The sequence below is a fragment of the Apteryx rowi genome, unplaced genomic scaffold (genome assembly GCF_003343035.1).
Source record: "Apteryx rowi isolate R43461 unplaced genomic scaffold, aptRow1 scaffold_780, whole genome shotgun sequence".
NCBI lineage: Eukaryota > Metazoa > Chordata > Aves > Apterygiformes > Apterygidae > Apteryx > Apteryx rowi.
The window spans coordinates 246776-268697 of NW_020451072.1; the positions used below are offsets into that span (position 1 = coordinate 246776).

A 21922-nucleotide genomic window follows, 5' to 3' on the forward strand; every position below is an offset into this window, starting at 1 on the left:
TCAAATTGTTTTACAAGTTTTATTTTCTGATTTCAAATACAGCTGATGTTCACTTCTTGAATTGTAATGCCAATGGAAACTCACTGAGCTATTAAAATACAAGACTGTTGCCTGAAGTAGTAGGCAGATGCACAGCTAAACCAAAAAATAATTTTTGGGGGAACAAAAATTTAAATAAGAGACCATCTAGTCTTAGAGTAATTAATTGATAACCAATAGGAAGAGTTGAGAACCCAGTATTTCAGGTATTGTTGACTGCTGCATTCTTTAAAATGTTTTCAGAGCAAACTGAAAAAAGCAATTTAACAAAAAATACTTGTTTACACAGTTCTAGATACAATATTTCAGTTCTGTGTCACTTTTCCCATTTGTCCATTATTTTCTCTTGCTATTGTAAACAGTTATAGTAGGAAACAGCAATGCATGTAAGTAAGTCCTTCATTTTCAGTTGCAATTTTTCCAGCAGCTGAACTCTGGGGAAAATTGCTAAGTAGCACTCCCACCAACCCAGCCCCCTGCCCCCACAAAACCACAAACCCCTTTCATTGTTTTTTTTTTTTTTTAATTGAAGAAGCATCAGTTACCCAGCATATATACATTGTAGCCCTCTCTCCAGAATAAACATCACAGATATGTCACCTTTCTCCTAAACACAGTAACGGTCACTGATTGAATTGCATGAGCTGACACTGATAAACATTTAAGAACTTTGTATGCCATGAATAAAACTTGTTTAGAAAAACAGAAGTAGGTAACACTGAACCTTTTGTTTACTCAGAGAATTCTAACAGTTACTGGGATGCTGGGCAGGGTTCATTAACTCCATCAAAATAAAATGTTTCTTCTGTTTCTTAAGAATGATTATCATTTATATACATTATGTTTTAACAAATTTTAGCTGGAACTTTTCAGCACAATAAGCAGTAACTTCATGTTGTTTCTGAAAACTCTTGTGCTTATGGCTTAGTCTTTTAGCTGCTTTGTGTCTGAAGCTAAGCCTATCTCTACAGAATGGGATTCAACAATTTATATTTGGCCCTAATTAACTGTTGTATAATCTTGAAAAGCAAAGTGAAAGGAAAGGAGCTGTAGCTAGATCTTAACCAGATTATGAGGGGCTTCATGGAGCCTTGATGACACATTTTGTTGAATTTTTGAAAAGCATTATTCACTTTTAATATGCTAATGTTTATTTTTTAATTATTTCTAAGGTGGATGTTCCTCTTCTGCCCTTAAATGGCTATTCAGATAATAGCTGAAGAAGATAAAAGAAATTACAAACATAATACATTCTAAAAACTTTATTAATGTGACACAGGTTCTCAATACAGACTGTTAAGTACAGTCAAAATTCTGATTATGCTCCATCTTAAATCTTTGGGCTGTCTCTGTCCGGAAAACTATATACTAGAGTCAGATTTTGATATCCTTGCAGATACTGTCCCTAACATTACCTTCCTCTGTAAACTACTGGTGAAGTAGTACATGTGTGTAAGGATGTGCAAAACTGTATTTTACAAGTAATTCAGACAGAGGAAAACAAAGTGAGGAACTCAGCACAGCGCAGTCCCACAAGCCTGTAAACCCGCAGCAGACCTTGTTAGGGGCTGCCTGCTCTTGGTGCCTGCTCCCTTGAGGACCAGCCCAATAGCACATTGTTCCTGCAGCATGAACTTCTGCTCTGTTCCTGCACCCAGCTGGAGCGCTGACAGAGGAACAGAGGCAAGGCCTAGAAATAGTGCAACAATATCCTCCTGTTGACCTGAGTTTCTCTTTAACCTCTATTAAGGCTCATGTACCTTCTTTTTTTCCCCCTCTTCTGTGATAATAATGGTGTCTGTGGTACATGGTGATTTGTATTTGGATCAGTCCTGAGACTCCTGAAATTATTAGATAACAGCACAGATGCAACTGGAAGTAAAAAAGTAAGATTCCTTCTTTTCTAGTGTTTTTTGGGTTGTTGTTTTAACTACGGTTAAGGTATCATCCAAAATTTATCTTTTTAATTAGATGCTCTTGATGAAGCAGTTAATCACCAGTTTCTCATTCTTTAGATATCCACAGCTGATCTATGGTTTCTTACCAGGAACTGCCTTAAGGAAATACTTCGTACAGGCAGGCTGAGGATAACTAAAGCTCATTACATTCCAGAATTCTTAATGCATTCACTGCCATGTTAAAAATGCTAGCACATACTTATGAACTTTTCTGAGATTTACAGGCACTATGTGGAGATAATGTGCAAAAGTTAGCAAGTTTTTTCTTTTGGCATTGCTATTAATTTATGAAATATATTTCTTACAAATATAATGCATTCTTTCCCTCTCAGAACTGAGTAAAACTACAAAAATTCAAAATGTATCAGTACGATAACATGAATGGCTAGAAAAAAAAAAAATCTTAATCCGTTACTGGAAAAAAGAAAATACAAAAAACCTCCAGCAAATACCACTGTACAAAAACCACCCAGAATAACCACATGCTTTTTGCATCAGCTTTTGTTCTTCAGGAATAATTATCCAGCAGCAGAAAGAAGACTTTTTACATCATATGCCAAGATCCTGAAAAGAAAAAAAGAAAAAAAACAGGAAAGAAAACAAGTGAAAGAAGATAAGCATAAAACACATTAGCTTGGAAAAAAATTATCAAATAGATCTGAGAAGAATTATCAGAGATATAGACATCCAGGGAGAGAAAGAAATCCAGGAAGAAGTAATATCAAAAGCCATTAGGTCTTGTTCGAAAGTGATACTACAGCAAGGTTAGCAGTCTGCTATGACTACTTCCATGAACTAAATGATGAGTATGAGAGACTATAATTACCTACACTTGTATTAAGGGTGTGATCAAGCTAAATATAAAGAAATATACAGTAATAGTGGAACAAATGTATAGAACAGCACTGTATTTAAGCCAGAACAGAACACTGAAACCTGCTATACCTATCAGCTTAGCTGTGCCCYTTTTTTTTTTTTCCTCTTTTTAATATCTGTTCTAGACACTGTTCCAAAATTAGCCTGGTAGAGAAGTAATGAGATAAGCTCACTGTCCCACAGATAAAAATAATCAGTTGAAATATGCTCGGTCTTACTCTGTATAAAGGTCTTACTGGGGAAGCAACAGGAGTGTCAAGCCTTGGAATACTTAAAATTATATGAACTTAAGGAGATTTAATTAAAGGAAGTAACTCTTTACCAACTGTGGAGGCAGGAAGAGAGAAAATTAGCATGCCTCTTTCTGCTTAGGATTCTCTACAATGAAGTTCAAAATCATCCCAAGTATTTTGTCTAACAGTGGGCCACCTCTTCGTTTTAGTTAGGAGTGTCACCAAGACTTATCTTTAATAATGCTTATGTAAACTGTCTTTATAGTAGTTCAGAGAATAGACAAGAAATCTCACCCAATAATGTTAACGTTTAGCTTGTTTTCTGCTTCTCAGATTTGCTGCTGGAGGACTGTTCCCTTGCCTAAAGAGGAAAAGATGCATGAGATAGCTTAGTTCATAGTTTCTAACTAAAATTTGAAATAAAATAATGACAGATACTCATATGAAGTTACAGCTCAAACATAAATATGATGTCCACGGGAAATACAGATAATTTAGCAAGAGTTTTTGTAAGTTTTTGTGCATATTTATCTTCATTTTTCCTCTATTGCTTGTTTTATTTCAAAGTTTGTGGCTGACCTCTTCGTACCCTATTTCTTGATATTATCTATCCTATGCTAGTGATCCAATCACAACTCAGAACCTAAAAGACCCACATCTTTCTGAATAAGAGTTAAAGATCTCCCAATTTTACCTTGAAAACTGTGTAACAGTTCTGTTGTTACACAAAAGCAATGGGCAGCAGTTTTATAGTGAAAAAAATCCTCCTACACTGTAATCACTTAAAACAAACACAAAATTTCTAGAGCAGGTATGTTATCATTTGATTCAGACATCTATCTGCATCTATCTCATAGGATAGCGAGAGAACAACTTGATGGGAGAAGTTTCTTCCTAAACCCACTTTTACCAAAATCCATTTTCTGTATTTCTGGATCACAAAAAAGCCATATTTTTTTTTAATGCATCTTTTAAAGAAATTACCATCCTCCCTTTTCTACTAGATTCATTCTGCATACTTATTTATGAATATATGTAGGTTTTTATTCATTTTTTAAACTAAATTATGATAAAAAGTTGAGAAAAATAAGTGTGGCTGAAGGAATTAATTTCAGAATGTTATTATTAAAAACCATCAAAATACTCCAGTTTTGTACAAAATAATAGCATTTTACGTTTATGCCCAATTCATAAAGGGAGCATCACTGTGGCTGCAGGAGAGAAAACAGTTTCTTCAAGGTAAGAGAAACGGAAAGATTTGAGAAACCATTGCGGAAGAAAGAGACGGAAGGGAAAAGCAATGGGCTTCCAGGGACGAGCATAGGCCTGTGAAGTGTGACAGTCTCAGATCAGCAAATACAACAGCGAGGAGTCCGAGCGTCGCGTGGAACATACACTGAGCCCCTGTGCAGAAGGCCACATGAATGTCAGCTAGTTTTTCTTGAAAGAAAGATTTTTAGCCCACATTTATCCAAACAGCCCTTGAAATAGACGGGTGTTTTTCTCTCACGTACATACCTATATAAGTGGATCAAATTGAGCTTATTACTGTAAAAGTTTCCGTAAACTAGTACCCAGATAATATGAATCCAAATTCCAGTTGCCCATCTTCACATTTATACTGTATGGTAACCCTGACTGTCCCTCTGGTAAAGTGAACCTACCTTTTTAGGATCTTTGGGTTTTCTTTCCTCCTTGGAGGTTGGTTTAGTGGTGGTGGTGTTCTTTCCACTTTTGTCCTACACTCCACAGAACAAAATAATTACAGTTACAAACAGATCAGAGAACCAGTGGTCACTCCTTCTTGACACCTGCCGTAACAAATTATTTTAGATGTGGATTTTAAGGAGGGAGAGTTCAATTGCACATACATGTAATTACTTCCTTAATCCAAAGAAAGCTAGAATCTTGAGCCTTGTTTAAGACTGGGGACACCAGCATATCAGAAAGCACATGAAAATAATAAAGCTGATATATTTGGGCAGATTTTGTGTTTGGTACAAAGCAGTGATATTGCACCAGAAGATTTTGCTCTAAAGTTCACAACCAAATAAACTAGCCTTACATGCTATTTAAAAGATCAAGACTATGTTTAAAATGAGCCATCTCAGAATTCACTGGCAAAGCAAGCCATGACTGTTAGCACATGGGTATCTCCCCCAACCCGAAAGACACAGAATTACAGTTTTGTTCAGGTATAATAGTCTAGCTGTGCTGATCTAGAATTCCCTTCTAGAATAGGATGGGTTTGAAAAAACTTTCATGCAAGAGTGTGGCTAAAGGGATCAGGGTGCATAGTACTGAGAAAGTATTGATTAAAAATACTCCATAATGCCAGCAACTGCCAGGAGACTCAGAAGAAATTCAAAAAAATATATACATCAAGCAACTATTCTTCCGGGAAAGGGGAAAGAAACTATTTGGAGGAGATTAACAGATTGCACTGTGTGAGTGAATGTGAACCAGAAAATGAGCTTTTACAGTTCCCAAACATTTTTATATGGCAACAATTCAACATTTGTAGTAAGCCTATTATTTATTAATAAACGGGCATACCGAGAAAAGGCCTCAATCACTCTCAGTCAGAAGGTATTAGATCCATATTTTCCTATGGGTGAGTATGCAGATTTCTACTGCTCTGCAGTGGTCCGAAGAGCTATTTAGCAATGGAGACATTTGCTCCAGGGGAATTGCATCTGATGTGAGCTTTAGTTTCAAGGCTTTTTTTTTTTTTTTTTAATAAACTTAGTGGTAGAGGGGAGCAACAAACATAAGCAGAAAAGCACAGAATAGGACCATAATCAACATTTTAGGTATGAACAAACTTGTAATCCTCTTTTGGTAACTGGGTGCTTTGTGGTATAAGCTTAAGGAAACTAATTCAGAATTCACTTGGGAACCGGTTATGCTCCCATGGTTGTGTCAGGCAGAGGGAATTAAGTTTTGACTACTAGTATAGCGGATTGCTCAAAAATATGGTAAATTCAAGCTTTATTTGTTTCTTCCTTCTCCTCACAGGACATGCCGGTGCAGAGGGGCTGGAAGCAAGCAGGTGGCTATTGCAGGAATAAGGCAGGGACTGACTGGCAGGAGTCCATAGCAGGGTAGAGACGACTGCGGCTGCTTTAGCCAGCTGAGTAAAAAAAGTATTCACCATCAAAAGAAAAAGTTTAGCATTGCTTTTCCCCGTAGATAAGGGCCCAGGGCGCAGGATGGAGTTTGTCACTTACAAGACAAGGGAGCAAACGCCTAACAAGGAGTTACACTTTGAGCACTTGCAGAAAACAAAGGAGTTTGCCAGGCTCAGGGCAGCAAGTGCTGGGCTAAGGCCGAGGGAGAGCAAGCAGGCAGCAAGTCTCATAGTGCTTCTATGCTTCTACCCAAACACGGATCAAACATCAGTCTCCTGTTTTAAATCATCTTCCAGCACAATCATCCTTTCTCACACATATAACACCATCCTCACGCTGATGGCTTCCAAATCTTTGCAGCTATCACTGCTACTTCATTTCATACAGCCTCACACTGTCATCACTTTGCTGGAAGAAGTCTGACAGAAGTCAGTCAGCTCTTTTTAAGTTGATGACAGGACAAATAAATGCTCTGTTTCTCACTACAAACTCTTCAGTCCATTGTGTCATCTTTATTGTGAACTCTCTCATTCTCCCTAACATGCAATGAAAACTCTCTCCAAATTCTATCACTTTCTCTCTGCAAACCCCCTCTTGAACTGCTTCTCTGTTCCAGCCTACAACTGTTCCTAGGTAGTGCATGCAGTCATTAAAAATTCTGCCTTTTGCCTTCCCCCCTCCCCCCCCTTTTTTTTTTTGAAACTGTAATCCATACAAAATCTGTTATCAGAATTCCCTACTCAACTCACATCTCCTAGCCTGTCTTACCTCTCTAAAAGACCCTAAATACCTCAAACCTGCCTTTCCCCAAATATTTAGTATATAAGAAGAAATTCAAACTTTCCTTAAAGTCAGACAATCATTACATCTTGACCGTACCTTCCAAAGAGGCCAGCTTTAAACATAAATTGCAAAGAAAAGTAAAGAACATGCACRGATTAGCGAAAAAAATGTTTATTTTGCAAGAGGGCAGAAAATGTCCTACCTTTGAATGCTGTGGTGTGGCAGGAGCCTTTGCACATGTATCAAAGTCACCTGAGAGAGCACTGATAGCTGCAGAGTCATCTGTAGGCTTCTGCAATAATTATGATTCTGAAGTCATATAATATGCACTGCTTCCTGACAGCCAATTAATTTTTCAGGTATTTAAGTCTGGTTTAATCACCCTTTTCTTAATAAAACATCTCGTGGTTCCACACATATGCTAAAACAGAAGTGTCTATTTGATGTTCCTAAACTATGGAAGTATTGAATACTGGATCTTAATATCCATAGTGTGTTACGCACAAAACTTACACATATTATGAAGAGTTACCCTTAAGAAAAATTTTACTGTCCACACTGCTACAATTACCCACTGCATTCAATAATATTTGTGAGAATTTGCAATAAATCATGCTTTGAGTCTACAGTGACACCACTTTGGGGGAAAAAAAAAAAAACAACACAGAGCACACAGGGTGGAACAAATACAGCACAAAAACATAATAAGTTTTACCTTTTTTCCCTTGGGTTTCACACCATCCTTTGCTGGTGGTTTTACCAGTTTATCCTTGAAAAAAAGAAAGATTTCACCCTCCTTTTGAGCTGGTTAGATTAGTTTTAGGATAAAAGTACTTACATATTACATTGGGAATTTACAGATTACCAAAAAAATCACACCTTCTGAACTAATTTATTTCTCATCCTATGTGGCTATCTCAAAGCCACTTCATAATCTATGTTCATGATCTGTTTTTTTGATTACTTGTCTGTGATCTCACCTTTCATTCCTTGCAATCATACTTCTTCTAGGGGAAAAAGAGTTTCTTGCAGCTCCCTCTTGGTGGACAAGATTAAATCACTGTCAGTGACTCATTACAGTGAATGACAGTTCCACAGGGCTGTAAGTATTTCATAAAGATAATCTGTATAATGCTCCCTGCCCCAAATGTAAAACTATTTTGCATGAATAAGCATCATTATCCACGGCATGCAAATACATCCTGTTCACAGGAGACTATAATGCCAGACTTTTTAATGGGGTCTATTTGTTTACCTGAGCACCTACAACATTGTACCTGTGTAACTGGAACCTCTACTGCTGAATCTCCAGCTTCTGTTGATTGCAACTGGTTGGTTCAAAGTATTTACTTGTTCAAACTACCCAAATCAGGGGGAAAAAAAAAAAAAAAAAAAAGAACTCAAACCTAAAACTGTTCCCCCTTTCCCCCCCCCCCCGCCAAATCAAATGTATACAATGATCTGGAGACCTATTCTAAGTATGCATGCTCAACCCTAACACATAAATATCTACTCAGCTCCACTGTTCTCCCCTGAATTCCAGAGATGGCAAGACTGGCTCATATGTACAAACTTCTAGTATTGCAATAAGATAGCTAAATAAAAACTAATAGAGCTTCTGCTTACCTGTCCACCCGACTCCAGAAGTTTCCGATAGTCTGGTGGGATAGTATCATCTCTTTCTCCAAGTTTGTCTCTGTGTTCAGATTTAGCYTCTTCCTGAAAGTATTTAATTTTTAACAACTTTAATACTGATCTCTTTTGTTGGTACTTTGAGATGCTAATAAGCAACTGCAATAGTTACAGGTTGTTCTTCTCTTATTATGTATGATATCAAAGTTTGACAGATTAGTAGAAATGCTAGAAACATTAGCAAATAATACATTAGAGTATTCATTAAGCTTGAATACCTGAGGACAGCAACCTTTTTTGAAATTAAAGTTCGGAATTATTGGAAGTGACCATATATTTATTCCACATTAATTAATATTCCATAATCATTCCAGTGTATTACATGTATAAAACTCTAAATTACTAGCTGTCAATGGATGTACACATTTAATAAGTTAAAAATATATATACACAGCAGCAGCACAACATAAAGAAAACAGTTATGTCAACTGTCAGTTCTGCTTTTCAACAATATGACTAAAAAAACCTTATTCTACACTTCCACACTGAAGCTCATCCACGCACTGACTGCAGCAGCTTAAACACAAAATGGACGTTCTTACGATGTCTTAGCTGTGAATCTGTCTGAGCATCTGTGGCATAACAGACGGCCCTTCTCCGCCTAACACCCAAACTGAGCAAGGTGGCCTATACTTCTTACCAGACTTAGCAGGCAGAGACAGTCTCAACTACAACACCACTAGAGGACAGCGCACCACAAGCTCCTGTGTACCCCGAAGAGGGCAGCATTCATCACACTAGGTTTATTTTTCTATCTATGCTGCTTTAATTTCAGACAAGCATACCAGGAACATGCCAAATATAACACCTGGTTTAGATACAAGTAGGTTCTTAAGCATATTGTTGAAGAATATTTTTGTATTTGTAAAAAAAACACGGAACTCTTTTATGGAACTCTTCTTCTTTTTGTAAGCTGAAATATTTAATCCAGTATGAACATTTTCCAGACTTTTAAAAACAACACCACGAAATAAAGCTGGGTTCCTATAGCTACATTGCCACTGAGGCACAGAAGTCGCTGAGATCTCCCACATCAAGAGCTGCTGTGGCAAGGAACCACACTGGAACCACATTGTATAAACTTCTCACAATGAGGCAAAATACCTCTGCACTGGAAGTCTGTTCTGAGATTAGAAAAAAATCCTTTTAGTTCCCAGCCTAAATTTAATTATGGGCAGCTCATGGTCATTTTTTTCCCCAGTAATGTCCTTTAACTTAAGTAGTCTGGTTTACAGTGTACTACTACTATGCAGAGATGCATTTTCTCTAGGATTTTCTTATTAGCAGAAATTTTCCACCTCTTTGGCTAAACACGCATCATTGTTATAGTCAACCTTCATGCTTAATGGAATGCTTTAAATTAAAGCCTTTGTACAATTATAAGGAGAAAGATTGAAAAAAAAAGGAATAAACAAGTGAAAGAACAGAACTGAATTAATTAACATGTCTTTTGATAAACTTAATGTTTGTGAGGTTATAAAATTCAGCTAAATTTGACAAAAAGACCATAAATTTCATTTTAGAAACAAAGGAAGAAACTTGAAAAATAATTAGAATAACAATAATTAAAAGGCACTGAAGTGAAATTATTGCAAATTTCTCCTAACATTTTCACTATCACCTCAAAATGTCTAAGATATATTAACTAATTCAACATTTACCACAAAACTCACAAAGAATCCAGCTGATTCAAGAGTGTATGCTGAGAAGCAAAAAGCACAGAAGAGAACCGATTAATATGGCTACATGAGGTACAATAATTAGTATGTTTTTTCTAGTAATCTTAGTCCTGTATCTGAAAATCACATGCCATTTATTTCTACGAGGGATACTGTAGTATACTACTTTTTTTAAAAAACCCTATAAAATAAAGTAACTATCTCAGTTCTCTCAGCCTGCGCAAATTTCAGAATGTCTTTTATTACCTTTACTTTATCCACAACTGGTTTGTTCTCATCAGGGTCAGGTTCTCTTTGTCCCAGGGAATCAGACAGGAGATCTAAGGCTTCATCCATCTCTTTTTCTCCCTGGCAAAGTATAAATGTATTTGCAAAAGCAAATCAGCTGTAAAAATAATTTAGTTCATCAAGCTAAAATAAATACTGACTAATGAGCTGTTAACTTCAGCAAACAATGAACAATCAACTCCGCCTTTGTAATTGCAATGCGCTGATAATAGCTGGAAAAAAATTACAGGTTATTTAGACCTAGAGAACATATAATTTCAAGAAGGGGTTACAGAGCTGATTTTAATGTCTTTCTTTTGTTACATGTAAGCCCAACTGATCTAAGGAAAACAGTTCTACAAGAAGATTGTATTTGATAGGTGCCATTCATTTTGCAAACGATGTTATCAGTGCAGATTAGCTGCTAAGGAAGTGTCAGTCTGAATTCAAACTTTTAAGTTAAATTTAAAAACATTTAAAAATTTTAAATTCAAACTTTTTAAAGTTAAATTTGACTGACTTAAAACTGAATTAAAATATTTTATCTTTAATATGTATGGTCTTCTGCTTATTCATGCAAGCTTTATTCAAACAATGTTTAGGAAAAAAAAAAAACGACCTTAACAGAATAAAACCTAGGTGGGAGGAGTTTCTTATATTCACTTCTCAAATTAGACTGAAACACTAGAGGGAGCTCTCACTGCACAGATCAAGAAAGAAAAAGGAAGAGACCTGCAACATTATCGTTCAATGCAATTAAGGAAAGCTCTCCTGGTATTGAAAAGGAGGTCACAGAGCTGCCTTTCCCACCATTAACCTTGAACTCATTTTYTTACAGGCTTCAGAGATGACTTTGCCACTATGCCAACGACTATGCTACCATTATTTGAAATGTTGTCACTAGCTAACCACAAAAAGAATGACGTGGTTCAATGAAAGGCCAACCTGCCTAAAAATGAAATCATTTGCAGATAGATACTATCCGCATCTACCCAGAGAAATGAAATGCACAAATCCTCTCATGTCCTCTGTAATTCTGGAGGAATCTACATAGGGATGGGCACTTCTTCTTCCAAGTGATGGGCTTTCAAAAGCAGATTGAAACACACCATCAAATGGAATTCAAACAAACAGATGAAGCAGTCTTAATATTCAGSTAAACATGAAGATGAAATGTCCATAGACTCTCAAACTCTTTTTCCAGAGAAAGCCTTTCCCCCCCCGCCCAGTAGCCTGTATTAACAATAAATGATTTAAATTTACAACATTCTCTACTGGTAAAACCAGTCTGATCATACTTCCCGTCTCCCTTCATCACTCAGATCTGAGTTGGAACTAAGGATCAAAAGAAAGTGTTGCTCACGGAGGTAGAAGCTGGAGGAGCTGCCGAGTGCACCGAAGAAACTGTAGCAGCAGAGACAACTTCAGTGGAATCTGCAGGTTTTTTACCCTTCTTGGTTTTCTGAAACAAGACACAGCACTGTTGGTAGCAGAGAGCACTAAGGGAAGAAATACCTACCAAATCCCACGAACATGAAATGTAAGTAAGGCCCATACAGTTTTTTTCTAGGATATTATTTTTCTTAGAAGCTCAGCCTATTTCAGATAAAACCCCTTCCTGAGAAGCACTGTGCAATTATTTAGTATCTCAGTTTGTTCATGTTCAATCTTCCATCTCAGCCAATGGGTCAAACCCTGGCTTAGCTGAAGTCAAAGGGAAAAAAAACATGATTTAGGAGGAGCTAAGGCTTCACCAAGCTTGTCTATATCCCCAAATAAAACTTTTAAAACCTCGACTACTAAGCATCGCTAATGCAAGCAAATGGTAAAAAGATAAGACAACTAATTTATCTTTTTTTCCCCTCATGATTAAAGTCCTGGTCTCCATTTTATTTATTTATTGTAAGAAAACTATTTTTTTGCTTTTTATTTATTAGATTTTAAGAAAATTTACACAAAATTTAAGGAAAACATATAAAAATCAAGATTACTGAAACAACTTGAAAATAAAATAGAATATCAAAAATCAAGTATATTCACCTTTATTACAGTTGGTGTAGGTAATGGTGCAGAAGGGGCTGGAGAACAGGAAAAACCTTCTGTCAAACCCTCTAAAAGATCATTTTCATTCATAGGCTATCATTGAATAGAAAAAAAAAAGAATTTTTTAAGCCTTTTCACCTATTAAAAGTATAGTTTAGTCACAAGATAACAACTCCATGGTCTATCTCCATTCTAGAAATAGAAACTGGGAAATCTTACTAATGTTTGAGTAAGTAATCAATGGATAAAAGTTATCTGGATATCCACTTATTTACCTGAGGTTTTTCTTCGGGTTTTGGCAAGAGTGTTTTTCTGACTTTATCCTACAAAAGACAAAGCCCCTTACATTAAAAAGCAGTCCTTAAATGACCATGCAACACAAGTATTCTGAGAGAATTCACAGAATGACAAGTAACTACTACACAGAAAAATGATCTAACCAGTAACCTCTAGCATCTACTGCTGTTATCCAAAACATCATTCACAAATACAGGTCCTGTAACTTAAAAATATAGCTGAGTGCTGAAAAGCAATTCAAAATGTGGGATTCTGAGCTCCCCTATTTAGTGCTTCCATTTCCACAGAAATGGCACAATTTATATATAAATCCCCAACTTCCAGCTTTGTATCAATATCCCTAGATGCAGAGTCCAGAAAGGCTGCATCTTCTCACACCGGCAGCTGTGGCAGCTGTTGTGCAAGTCTTGGTTGTACCTCAGCAACCTGTTTAGGCCAAAGGAGTCRTGTGGTGATGCTTGTAAAAATACCAACCTTAAGTGTTTTTAAACAGGTTTAACCAATTACAATTTATTAAGTTTCTTTAAAGCACAGAAAACTAATGAAAGACTCTCAGCACACTAATCTCAGTCAAAATTATTTTTGGGTAGATACCTGTATTTAAACCACTTCTGTGCCCATATAGGCATCTAATGAAAGATGTCAGATATTCAGGAACTACGAACACCAATTTTTATAAGGTATAAAAATGCCTGAAGTAAACACCAACATTCAGTAATGAAATGGAACTTCAGCTTCATCCATATATACTGAAGAATGAAAGGAAAGTTAGACTAACGCAGCACATTAAATGTATTACTTTTGCTTCTTTTAATCTGTACTCTGGAGGAATTGTTTCTTCATCTTCACCCAGTTTTTTGCGTTCTTCCTGTTTGGTTTTCTCCTAAGAGGGAAAAAAAAAATTAAGCATACCCCAACAGGAATGGATATGAGCAAGTTTTGAATGTCTTCAGTCTACTGATTCTAATAATTTTTTTTTAATTCAGTCTATCTGCCAAGTAAAAATCTCAAGCAAATTAGAAGAGCCCTCTTGAGAAGGGGCCAACTTCTCAACCTGTTTTTTCTCCGCCTGTTTCTTCCTGCATAAATCAGGAGTAGCTCTAGCTATCTCAATAAAGATCAACAGAGTTAAGTAAATAGACAAGCACGGACCAATAACAAAATAGCGCTGTACCTCTGAGCCTTAATTCTTCACTTTGCTTGAAATGCACTCAACAGCTATCTGGACTACATGCAAATAAAGGCTAAACAGAGGAACYGGTAGCCAGATTCATAAAGCATTAACCCCACACAAACTACCTTGGAAGAAGACAACTAAGAAAAGGTAATAGAGCCAACTTTGGATGCTTTCTGCTGACAGATTGTCAGTACACCAGGAGAGCTGTCCTCTATTTTTCACTGCATTCGATACCATCTGGCCCATGGCCTGGGGGTTGCAAAAGGATGCATTCAGGCTATGAGTATGAACAGCATCCCACAAGACAGAATAAAGATATATCAAGACACAGGGCTCCCTGTTAAAATTACACCGTCACTGAAAAAAAAAAATACTTTCATATATTAGTCCTAATTTAAGCAACTCATCATAAATTTGGTTCCTTTTGAAAAAGGGCTAAACTGTATGCTATTTCTAATGTGCATTTTGGTTCTGCTTTGCCTCAGCACTAAGACACTAAGCAGATGCAATTTTCAGAGGCTGAAGGGAGATCATGTATTACAGCGTGAAAAGCAATTAAGAAAATGCACTCGCTGTGCAAATTCTATGAGTACTTTCTAAGCAGAACACAATTGGTTTCASAAGTAAATTTTGTTTTAAAATCATGAAAAAACTATCTTTAAATTCTTTAGCCTGAGCAAATACAACACTGAATACAACTACATCGACAAGGTATTTGCTTGAGGTCTGATTATTTTTCTACCTTAACTTTATCCACAGCAGGTTTCTTCTCTTCTGGGTCAGGCTCCCTCTTTCCCAGACTACTAGACAAGGCTTCCAATGCTTCATCTGCCTCGTGACCAACCTGTAAGAGTATTGATATAGTCAAACAGGACTCCTAGTTCAGAATTCAGCTGCAGCTGAAGCAACACGCTCATAAACACATACTGTCACCTTTAGCCACACATTAAGTAAGGTAAACATTGAAAAGTAAAGTAAAAAACTGTAATGCCTCTCTCCCTAATTGTCTTCACATACTCAGCATCTGCTCAGTTCAAGGTATAAGGGAACTTGGAGAAACATTTGCTGTGTAAATGCTCTGTCTCTTCCCAAAGACTCATTTACAGCTAAAATTTTCTGCAGGGTTAAGTAGGGCCATTACAGGTTTCTGCAGAATTTGTCTTACACTGCAGTATTTATTAAGTTTGCAAACAGCATCTCTTTTAAAGGATTAACGGCTAGAAGAGACCATGCCAACTGTCAGCCTGACTTCCTCTATTAAGAAGGGCATAGACCTTCCCTGTTCAGTGCGTATTTGACTTGTACCATGTTATTTGGAAAGCACTCAGCCTTTGCTGGGAATTGCCGGGCTTAAGGATTCACCACAGGAATCTGAAGAGATCACCCAAGTGGTGACCCAGTCTGGTCAGCTGGCTCCCAAGTTTCAACCCTGTAACTGTTGCCCATATCTTAAATGAAGGACACCTGCTTAGACTAAAAAACATATTGTGGACTTACCCTCATTCTGTCAAGTAAGCAATTTAACAGTGTTCTGATGATCTGTATTTACTCCTCACAATCACAGACTGATGCAGATTGGCTTTAATTATGCTAACTTCACTTAATTCTTTAACAATCAGGTTCTGCAACAAGATGTTTCCTTGTTATGTCTGAAAACAGTAAGAAAGGTAGGACTACAGGTACCAAGTTCCCTTTGACACATTAGCTTCATTCAAAAACCTCCCTGGAACAGATTCTCAGTAATTTTTGGGACATACAGTMAATGTAGTTCACGTGTGGTTCAATAGGTAGTTCGTGCAATGGAAAGCAAAAAACACGTCTATCTCCTTAGCTAAATGGAAAATATTCAAAATGTTGAGCACCAAGTCATTATAATCTTTATCACCTCACTGCAAGAAGTGCCAGTTTGTTATAGAGATCTATCATATGGCTAGCTCTATAGAGGAAGAATATGCATTACTGAAATAAGCCCCTTGACAATACGCTATATCACTGCATAAATACAGCACTGAGTTTTCCTTTAGCACCAGCTGAGACTGCTAACTACTCACTGAAGAAACAGCTGATGGAGCTGAAGACTGCACAGTGCAAGCTGCGGCACGAGGAACCACTTCATCCTTAGTAGTTTTTGCAGGCACAGGAGCCGAAGGCTTCTGAAAGAGAACAAATGCACTGCATTTTACTGACTGTGCTAATAAACCCAAATGTACCTGTTGAATGGCTTTATTTAAAAATAAAGCACAAACAAGAAAAAGAAGGCCTCAATTTAAAGGTAGAAGCCCTTCAATTACATATTAAATGCCAACCAGAGTTTTCAACACAAGCAATAATTGAAATATTGCATGTTCCACTGAAGGCAATAGAAACAAAACAAAACAAAAACACAAAAACAGAAGAAAGAAAAGAAAATATTTTTTCCTGAAACAGCAGTAGCATTATCCAGTCTTAGCAAAATTATCAGCGTCAGCATTTTTACCGAACAGGAAAGACATACTTCAGACATACTGCTGGGCTTTGATGGTTTGGATTGTACTGCAGGCTGTGCAGGGCGGGCAAAGTCTTTTGAAAATTCGTCAACAAGATCAGATTCACTCAAAGGCTGCAAAAAAGGACATACATAGCACTGGTGACTTATTGGGGTTTTTCTTAATTGATTTTTTTTCCAAGGATTATACTTCAACTTTTCAAAGGGCAGACAAACTTTTGTAGCCTATACAGAAATAACCTTTCATATTTATAGACAACAAAACAGAATGAATTTCACAGTGCATAAAGTTAGAAAAAACATACTGTTTACAGGGCTAGTGAAAAGGAAAATGCAACTTTTTCATTAGAAAAAAATACTAATATTTACTGGCTAATATCTACTATAAACAGCATCATGTAATTATAATACTTCAAGTATAAAGTACACACAGGTAGTGGAAAGCAGCACCATCAGATTCTGGTTCTCCCATTTTATATTTTTTTTTTCCTTTTTTCAACAAAAGTACGATTCCCCTCAGAGGCAAAGTCACCTGAAAGTTCTTTTAGCTTGTGCAGTGACTGCTGACGCTCAATGGTTTCTACTGTGAATGTTTCAGGAAATTATGAATAAAATGCAGTTGTATTTCCCTATTCTTTCACCTATTACTGTGTCAGTCCTGTGACCCTTTAAACTAAYGTCTGCATCTAAATGTTTAAGTCTTTTCTAGCAGGGATCTCCACTCGCTTGCTATGTGCAGCCTACTTGGTTAAATTCATAATATGTAAAATGTCATTCTTAAGGAGAGTCCTCTTTTACCACTTCCCCCCTCACTTTTCCTCCATCATCTGTCAAGTATGCCCCTAAGTATTTATAAAAGTCTCACACGAAGCCCCACTTTTCATGACTACTGAGTTACTCATTAAACCACTAAACCAAAAAATCATTTTGGCCTAACAGCTTTATTCACAAAAGTAATACCACTGCATGTACTTAAAAGTATGTAGAATGGAAGCCTAAATCAATAGAAGCTCTAGCTGAAATCATAAGGATGAAGGTATTTTTATTCACCAGGGATTGAGAAAGAAATGACAAGTGATTGAAGGTTTTTCAACTAGTGACACAACTTTTTTATTCTGCTGCTTTTGATTTCACAGCTCTCAGTTACTGACAAACATGTCTTGCTCAAAACTGCCTTCCTCAAATTATAAATAGAGGACTAGTTCAGAGAAAAATCCTTCAATATATTTCTTAAGATACCCCTGTGATTCATTTATAGAACAAATAATCAATTACACTTGTGTCTCAGATTGATACTGGGTAGAAGAGCATGGCAATATTCTCCCGCTAATCACTTAATTCTTTTGGTTCAAGACCTCACAATTCTGAGCTCATCTCCTGTTTTGATTTTGTATCTGACATTACACAAACTAGGAACCAGCCCCCTTTAACTCATGCTGTGTTCCTCTTCTGGAGGACTTTTTTTAAAAAATATTTTATATATATATATATTTTCTCTCTCTCTCTCTCTCTCTCTCTATATATATATATATGTCTTCTCTCTCTGCCTCCCTGTGAAACTGGAGGGCTTACCATTTAACATTAGTGTCTGGTTCCTTCAGAGCATAACTGATCCCTCTTTTTTTCCCCCCTTATGACATGTTTGGCAGGTGTTCTTCTGTGCAGTCTCTCATACATTACCCATCCAGATGATTAAATGTCTAAGATCTGACAGACACCAATTTAGAAAGACCTAAAGTCTTTTCATCATTGTCTCTGCATTTCTCCATATTTCAAACTTGAATAATACAGATGACTTCATATTTTTGTTAAAAAGGCAGAGTCTCATTCTCGCTCAGATTTGGCCTGACCTTCGTGCTTGTTTCAGAAGAACAGAGGTTACTTGTACTTTTCCAGTTCTAGCCCAAAGTGAAGCCTTCATCTCTTCAGCATACAGTTCCTTTTCCTAATTTTTGCTTTCTTCCTGTGTATCTTCAATTAGCTTTTATAACTCTCTTTCAATGTATTTTGCACTTTCTGGGCCACGATGGAGATACTTTTTGCAAAATCCAAGTTGTTCTCTGTGATTCGGAAAATGTCCACAGCAGCTTTTTCCTCCTTTCCAACTGTGTTCCTTATCATCTGATGACTAACTAGAAGAAATGGCCAAGAAAACTAAAGGCTTCCTTGTCTCATTTCTCTCTGTCCTTTGACAGTTCCAGCAGATTTCTATAGGGAACCTTACATTAACTTCTCATTACGGTTTTTCTTTGCATTAACAGTCTTTCCTGTAACTCTGTAATGTCCGAGTAATTTCTTTTTCCTACTATGAGCTCTTTGATCACCATCAGTGAATTTCAGTAAAACAAGCTTCCATTTGGCACTCGAGAGCATTGGGCTTTGTGCAAAGAAGTAAACACATAAGATTAAGAGACTTACATAATTGTACAGAGAGAAGTGATGACAGAGGGGGAGTAAACAGGGAATCTATTCACACTCCTACAATATTGTCAGTTTTCTAACCTTAGGTTTTTCTTCAGGTTTTGGTAATATTGGTTTTCCATCTTTATCCTAAAAGTAAAAAATATAAATATTGTTGATATCTTTCCATTGTTATAAGTAGTGCTATACTAAGCAGTCCCCAGCACAAGAATATAAGCGAGGCACACAAGATGGAGTCAGTGACACAGTAACAGAAGCTCCCCTACGCAGAGGCAATTCTTACACGGCCTGGTAAGTGGGTAAGAAAACTGTAATGMCAAAATGATACAAATGTGCCAAGAGTCTGAAAACACTGCTCATTACTGTATTTCTCCTTTGGCACAACACAGTATCAATATACAGCAGGAATTAACCCAGTAGTAAAACAGGCTTTGAGTGCAGAAGACAAACTTTTGCACATGAACTACAACAGGGTTAAATCCCAGGTCAGTAGTCAGGCAGTCTTGAAATCTCTAAGAGAGGTAAAACTGCTCCACTCAAAGCTGAATTAACATTCAGCTCCAGCAAGGCCAGTTATATGGCAACTTTGTTAACATCAATAAGGCTAATAATCATGGCAGAAGTTTTCACTTCTGCAAGCTAAACAGAACTGCACGGAAAATAGATCTCAGTTCTGTTATTGTTTTGGTTAACCCTGAACAACAAATCTCCATCATCCCAAGTGACAATTTGCGAAAATGAGTGTAATTTTCATCCCATTTTACAATAGTGTTTCAAGGCTACATCACAAAAGGATACCCAACAGCATTTCTAAAAACAGATATATTTTCCAACGCTGAGGTTTAACATAAAAAATAAATCACACCATTCTTGAAGGAATGTGGGAGCTGGGACTATCTGGTATTTGCTGAGGATACCTGATAAATCAGGTTATGCCCTCAAAGCAAGGGAAGGAACCTAGAGATACAGAAATCACCAAAAGGGAAAAGCTGCAGACTGAATACTACTACTGTTTATTTTCCCCATGTATGTCCCCTATCCATGACCAGAAAGGGTGAAGGAGACAGTCCCCTATTTACAGGGCAACGGAAAGATGAAAAACTTACCAACTCTGGTGTTAACCTGTATTCTGGAGGTATTGTATCATCATGTTCTCCTTCCTTTTTTTCTTTTTTCTCTTTAGCTTTTACCTGAAAAAAGAAAGGACAAAAATACTCAGAGAAATTCAAAGGAAAATTTAAAACACACTCAACTTCACTATAAAGATTATTCTGCCTACCATTTGAAGAAGTACTAGTATCAGGTTATTTATACACATCAAAGATACTCAAATTTCTCAATTTATTAATATCAAATTTCTCTGGTAAAATAATCCTTCTTTAAGGATCAACACAATGCATAGATATGGCTACATTATTTTAAATTCTAAACCACTGCAGGCACTGTTTGGAGCTGTAACTTCATGGCTGCCTCTTTTAGACTTTTTGGGGTATACAAAGTCCTCAGATTTCCTTGGCTAACATGACTYTGACTACATAAGCTGTAATGCTGAATCTTTTGCCTACCAGAGCTACTGACAGACAGATTTTCATTCTCTGGACCTCTCTCATGAAGCAATGCATCCACTAAATTATCTGAAGGCCCAAATTGACTGAATCTGCATTACAACATACTCTTCTTTGTCAAAATTGAGCTTCAACATCTTCCTTCAGCAGCAACTGATTTTCTGCTATCCCCCTGTCATTTGCCTGCTCTGAGCTGTAAGTGAAGACAGGAAGAAAAATTGAGACTAGTCAGGCAAAGCAGAGTTAAAAAAAACTAAACTAAAAAGGCAAAGTTTAACATGCAAAGATAGAGCTGCTGTTCAGCCTGTTGGAAAGATGCCTGAGGAAACAGAGGGAAAGACCAGAGCCAAACTAGAAAAACAACGGGGTTAGCCAAATTAGAAAAATAACTGGGTTTGGTAGGAAAAGGAGAACTCCCACCAGAAAACAAAAAGGCTATTAAAAAAACAAAACAGTAAATGTACAAAAGAAAAGCCTGTTACAAATTGTACCCAATGCTTGGGAAAAACAGAGGAACTAAAGCAAACACAAAGAAAGGTGTATATACATGTGCATGTATAACCTAAAAAGGACAGATGACTATACAGAACATCRGACTATCTTCTATCCTACCTGTATCTCCTTGGGAATTGCTAATTTCTTGATTTTCTTAATCACATTAGACTGAGACTTTTTTTTTAGGACTTTCATATCTAAGTCACTTTTTTTTTTTAATTATTATTTTACACATTTGTATGGTATCTAGCAGAAAGGAACCAGAAATCCATGGGGGATTCTGAAAATGCTTTAAAAACAAATAAATAAAATGTATACCTCTGACACCTCTACAACAGTGCTAAGATCTTCTTTAGTTTCAGGTTCAGGTTCACCAAGAGTATCAAGCAGAGCTTCCATTGCATCATCTGTAATTTCCTGTATTTAAGAAAACATGTAAATCATTTTGTTATTTCCATAAAATGACACAGGCTTTACCTTATATGTATCTTTTATGCTGTATATGATGCTCACGGAAACCACCACCACCGTATGGGTCATTTCTGCTTGGCTTCACCTGATTTTCTTAATATCAGATTGCAGCATATGGCAAATTCTGTGACAAAACCAGCACAGACTCATCAAAGTAAGTCTCCTCTTAAGGAGAGCAAAAAATCAGAAAGAACAGTATTGCATAATACAATTGCCATATTCTTTGAATTGGCAAACCTAGAAATTACAAGCTCACATTCTCTCTCTAGAAAGGAAAAAGGAAAGATCTCCAAAACATGAGAAAACAAAA

The 21922-nt window shown here is 36.8% G+C and overlaps 1 protein-coding gene across 6 annotated transcripts in view; it reads right to left on the reverse strand.

Annotated features, from left to right (window-relative positions):
- Positions 1–1286: 1286 nt before the first annotated feature.
- Positions 1287–21922, reverse strand: part of CAST (calpastatin) — a 68920-nt gene continuing 48284 nt past the window's right edge. For 4 of the 6 annotated variants that reach the window (XM_026088700.1, XM_026088698.1, XM_026088703.1 and 1 more), the window contains 17 exons: positions 21460–21558; positions 20188–20271; positions 19163–19210; positions 16670–16774; positions 16227–16328; positions 14918–15019; positions 13798–13881; positions 12977–13024; positions 12699–12794; positions 12022–12120; positions 10638–10739; positions 8647–8739; positions 7736–7789; positions 7223–7312; positions 4771–4850; positions 3401–3467; positions 1287–2561 (listed from right to left, as the gene is read on the reverse strand). In XM_026088700.1, coding sequence (XP_025944485.1) covers positions 3410–3467; positions 4771–4850; positions 7223–7312; positions 7736–7789; positions 8647–8739; positions 10638–10739; positions 12022–12120; positions 12699–12794; positions 12977–13024; positions 13798–13881; positions 14918–15019; positions 16227–16328; positions 16670–16774; positions 19163–19210; positions 20188–20271; positions 21460–21558 — 1344 coding nt within the window. In that variant the 3' untranslated portion in view covers positions 1287–2561; positions 3401–3409. The remainder of the gene's footprint in view (positions 2562–3400; positions 3468–4770; positions 4851–7222; positions 7313–7735; positions 7790–8646; positions 8740–10637; positions 10740–12021; positions 12121–12698; positions 12795–12976; positions 13025–13797; positions 13882–14917; positions 15020–16226; positions 16329–16669; positions 16775–19162; positions 19211–20187; positions 20272–21459; positions 21559–21922) is intronic. The other 2 variants (XM_026088699.1, XM_026088702.1) reach the window with 2 other exon arrangements.